This window comes from Camelina sativa, chromosome 15, assembly GCF_000633955.1.
Source record: "Camelina sativa cultivar DH55 chromosome 15, Cs, whole genome shotgun sequence".
Lineage (NCBI taxonomy): Eukaryota > Viridiplantae > Streptophyta > Magnoliopsida > Brassicales > Brassicaceae > Camelina > Camelina sativa.
Genome location: NC_025699.1, coordinates 1,772,182 through 1,776,696, shown reverse-complemented (window position 1 = coordinate 1,776,696; position 4,515 = coordinate 1,772,182). Strand labels below are relative to the sequence as shown.

At 36.2% G+C, this 4,515-nt stretch overlaps 1 protein-coding gene and 1 long non-coding RNA gene across 2 annotated transcripts in view; both read left to right on the top strand.

Annotated features, from left to right (window-relative positions):
* LOC104744632 overlaps positions 1-341 on the top strand; it is an 884-nt gene extending 543 nt beyond the window's left edge. The window contains exons 2-3 of the long non-coding RNA XR_760655.2: positions 95-170; positions 250-341. This is a non-coding gene — a long non-coding RNA (uncharacterized LOC104744632). The remainder of the gene's footprint in view (positions 1-94; positions 171-249) is intronic.
* Positions 2,231-4,515, top strand: part of LOC109129052 (protein HASTY 1-like) — a 2,827-nt gene continuing 542 nt past the window's right edge. Inside the window, exons 1-7 of the mRNA XM_019236606.1 lie at positions 2,231-2,496; positions 2,923-3,024; positions 3,441-3,584; positions 3,683-3,763; positions 3,845-3,914; positions 4,225-4,295; positions 4,370-4,510. Coding sequence (XP_019092151.1) covers positions 2,386-2,496; positions 2,923-3,024; positions 3,441-3,584; positions 3,683-3,763; positions 3,845-3,914; positions 4,225-4,295; positions 4,370-4,510 — 720 coding nt within the window. The 5' untranslated portion in view covers positions 2,231-2,385. The remainder of the gene's footprint in view (positions 2,497-2,922; positions 3,025-3,440; positions 3,585-3,682; positions 3,764-3,844; positions 3,915-4,224; positions 4,296-4,369; positions 4,511-4,515) is intronic.

The following is a 4,515-nucleotide window of genomic DNA, read 5'->3' as shown; positions in this document are numbered from 1 at the left end:
TTTTTTTTTTTTTTTTTTTTTTTTTTTTTTTTTTTTTTTTTTGGGGGGGGTTTATGATGATCTAATCTGAATTGGTTGACATGGAAAACTGCAGCCAAGTCGGTATATACAGGGTTATATAGGATATGGCATTCCAGGTTCTGTTGGATTTTTGGGCTACACAATTTGGGGTAAATGTCAATCTCTCTTGTTTGATTTTGCTTTAAAATACTTTTTTTTTTTTTTAATCGCTTAATATTGCTACCTCAGAATTGAGAAGGAGTAAGAGAAACATGAAGAGGATGGAGGAAATAGTAGAAGAAGTAAACGACAGGATTAATCGTACGACCGAAAAAAGGAATCAGGTATATATAGAGTATTTTGTTAGGTATACCAACCAACCGGCTCGGATCTTTTTATAATGAAGCTGTGTGTCCCCTCTCTCATGTTTCAGATGCTTCTTAGGCAGTATTATTCTGAAGCCCATGAAGGAACCCGCAAAGAAGGATGATGAACCCGCGACTGCTTTTAAAGTGTTTTTATGCTNTTTTTTTTTTTTTTTTTTTTTTCTTACCTCTGAATCCCCTCCTGTGTGTTCCAGAGTAACATAAGATTTGTGTTTGCTATGTTTTATGAAAAAAGATCATCTAATGTGATGTGAGTAGAGGAGTGTGTTTCGAACATCCAACCAACAGCGTCCAAAAGGCTTACATTCTTTTGCGATCTTTCAACTTCTAGATAAAATAATTTGCTTATGAATAAAAATCCAATTGTTGAACAGAAAAAAATAAGGGATAATTAAATTCTTACAAGTTATATAATAAATTATTATTGTCCCGTTTGACGTCCAAAGTTTTTTTTTTTACATCCTTTTTGGTATTTTTAAGAATTCACATCGTAAGCAATAATCAATCTTTCCATACATGTATTATATTTATATACCTACCAAACTTGGAAGAAACATATAAAACTGAGAGAGATCGAGGACAAGGGATTGGAACTTAGCAAGAAACCCTAACTTGTTTCCGTTGCGATCATGAGACCCGTCGTCATAGCTCAGGTAAATTGAGTGGTTTTATTTCGTTTTTGATGGTTAAGAAGAAAATTGAGTGGTTTTATTTCGCTGTTCTTGTATTTGGGTATTCAGCAAGAGACCGTGAGAAAATGGAACAGGTGAGTAAGCAAGCACTTTTGCCTCTCGTCTGAATTCCGACAAGAATATATATAGTTATTAATAGATAGATATCATGACTGTGAGGTGTTTTGCAGGACTGGAAGCAGAAGCAGCTCCTCATAGATGATATTGAAAGGAGGATGGAGGAGAAATATAAGATTTAATTTCTCAAGACCGTTCTCATGGCAGACTGACATAGGATGATGTCATGTGTAATATTTTATGTGTTTTTTTTTCTTTGAGAATGTATTTGCGTTTTGGATTCCTTTCTATGTTTAGATATTTGTGCTTCTTTGTTGCTGTGCTTTGGTGTTTGACGTTTCGTTCATGCTACAAATAAAAAATAATATTGATTTCTCAGTTTGAGAATTTGATCTTTAAATTCTCTCCTCTCAAAGAGTTTGGACACGTCGTCTTGTTTGTTTCTGCCTGCTACAGAGCCCTCTGAATCATCATATGGTCGCAAACTTCTTCCTCTGTCCGAAAATCAGGTTTCTTATTGAATATATTCTGGTTCAGTTTACCTTTCGCGTCGTCCAGCTCTCTGTCTTTTGTGTCCTACCCATATCATCTCCTTTTCTGACTCTTATCATTGGACCTCAAATGGCTTGTAGTTGAGCTTTGTGATTTTCAAGCTTCGGTCTTTTGGCTGTTTCGGTGGGGGTTCTGGTTGAGTCGTAACATTCATTTGGAATGGAAGCCTTAACTGGCTTGCATCGATGAGCACAGTTGCATTGCTTGTTCAAAGGTTACATTAATCTCAGTGGTTTTCTTAAGAGATATGTGAATCATTTCTCATTTCTTTGCTTTAGGTTTTGTCTTTAAGACTTCTTTTAGCACTCTTTGAGGCTGTTTCTTTGGTTTTGTCAACACATATTTCTAAATTGTTGTGGATTCTGGTAGACAAACTCGTGTATGGGCCTTCATTATGCTTCTGGCCCAAATGCCTTTTCTTCTTCTTTCTTCTTCCTCCTACGACACAAAACACTTCTTCTTCTTAAGATTCGTTGTCCTAATAAAATGGTCTTTGAAATTAAAAAAAAAGTATTAATAAAAAATAGATTTGGGTATAAAACTAAACTACAAAATACAATAAAAAATCGTAGCTTTTCGTGTAAAACCCCAAACCCCAAATCAGACGTGTCTGTCTTTGATTCTGCAAGACGAGGAAGAAAGTGTTGTTTGGAATCTCTCTCTCCCTTTTTGGTTATATTCGTCAGAAGTAAATAATAATGGAGGACGTCAGCTCCACGGCGAGTAATGTGGCCCGAGCGATTCTCGCCGTCCTCGATTATAGCTCCACGTCCGACACTCGCAAATCGGCTGTCGAATTCCTTGAATCTGTAATTCTTCTCTTCTTCTTTTTTTTTTTTACTTCTTTTGATCGATTTGCGTCTTTCGTTTATGAATTATGATGTTAGCTGCTGCGCTTGTGGGTTTTTACCAGTGATCAAGCTTTTAAGGGGAAACAAAATATATAATAAAAATTCGAACTTTTTTTAGTTAGATGATTGGTTGGTCACCTCAGATTATGTTATTGTTATATTTGCAAACGACTTTTTTTGTTTGTTAGAGTTGATTGATTGAGAATTTGAGATTGCTGAAAAATTCGAACTTTTTTTAGTTAGATGATTGATCTCCTCAGATTATACTTTTGTTGGTGAGGATTTTGATATTTTGCAATATAGAGTTAGCAATTATATATACTTGTGACGGATTTGTTTTGATTTGAGTAATCTCTGCGGTCTTTGAAAAATACATATATGCAGATAAAATCTGGAGATGTAAGGGTTTTGGCAAATACTTCTTTTCATCTTGTGAAGAAGGAGTGGTCTCCTGAAATTCGTCTGCATGCTTTTAAGATGCTTCAGGTTTGTTGTGCTTTCTGCTTTTTATATATTTTTGTCTTTAATACTTAAAACTGCTCTTGCTGAATGAAACTGGACGGGATCTAGAACTCATCGATTTTTAGAGGCAAGTTGCTTTGTGGTACGGATCCAATTCCAAGATTGTTTTGTTAGTTTCTAAATAGTCAGGGAGGTCAGTTGACAATCTCATTTTATAGAATGAGAAAAGCTTGAGACGCCTGTGGAAAGAATTTGAATGGCAAGTCAAATTTGGAGACTGTCATACCCCAAATAGATCACATATCCCTGTTCTGTAATTTAATCGAACCTCAATTCGTTGCTATATCTCAGTGCAGTATGTTGTGTGCTATCTGATTGTCATAATTTAGCTTCTTAGGAGAGCACAGAAACCTTATTGTGAAGCTATCTTTCCTTTTCAGCATCTGGTCAGACTACGATGGGACGAATTAAGTCCTCCGGAGTGCAGGGATCTTGTTAATGTTTCTATTGAGCTAATGTCAGAGGTTGCTAATGCATGCGAGAATTGGCCTCTTAAGAGTCAGTCAGCTGCCCTTGTAGCTGAGGTACGAGTTCAGATTGCTCTGCGTTTTCACTTGCTGTCATCATCATTGGTGCTTGTTTCCGTTCACTTTCTCAGATTAATATCTTTATCTTATTGCAGATAGTTAGAAGACAAGGACCTGATTTTTGGCAAGAGATATTTACATTATTGACTTCCTTGTCTGCTCAGGGCCCCGTGCAAGTAAAATGTTCTTCCATTTATTTACTTTAACAAATTTTTTTCAGAGAAATTAATAAAAGCATACCTATTCTTAAACGATAGGCTGAATTGGTCTTGATGACGCTGAGATGGCTTCCTGAAGATATTACAGTTCACAATGACGACTTGGAAGGTATTTATGAGTAAAATATACTTCTTTTTGTATTACTCTGTCCGCAGGGTGAAGCTTTTTCTAATCGTGAAGTTTAGATTAAACTAAAAATAATAGGTTATGGAAAGACACATATGCCAACATATGTTAGTTTTGTAATTCTGTATACCTTAACTTTTCAGTCTAGTTATACTCAATCTGGTGAACTCTGGTTTCACCATTATGGTTTAGCTCAGACATTTTGAAGAAAGTACCTCTTGAAATTATCAACCTTACCATTTCTTTTCAGCTCCATCCTCCTTTCTAAGTTCTGTTTTGGACATCTCTTCAGGTGACAGGCGTAGGCTATTGTTGCGGGGACTTTCTCAATCTTTGCCTGAGATTTTGCCTTTATTGTATAATGTATGCCGCCGACTTATTCCTCTTAGTAAAGTTGTTTGCTACCACGGTAATTTGCTGAATATATTAAAATGCAGCTTCTTGAACTACACTTTGGAGCTGCAATAAGAGAAACTGGTAGGCAAAACGTTGACCTGGCAAAACAGCATGCAAATGTGGTTATAGCTTGCTTGAATGCCATCATCGCATATGCTGATTGGGCTCCTGTTCCAGATCTTGCCAA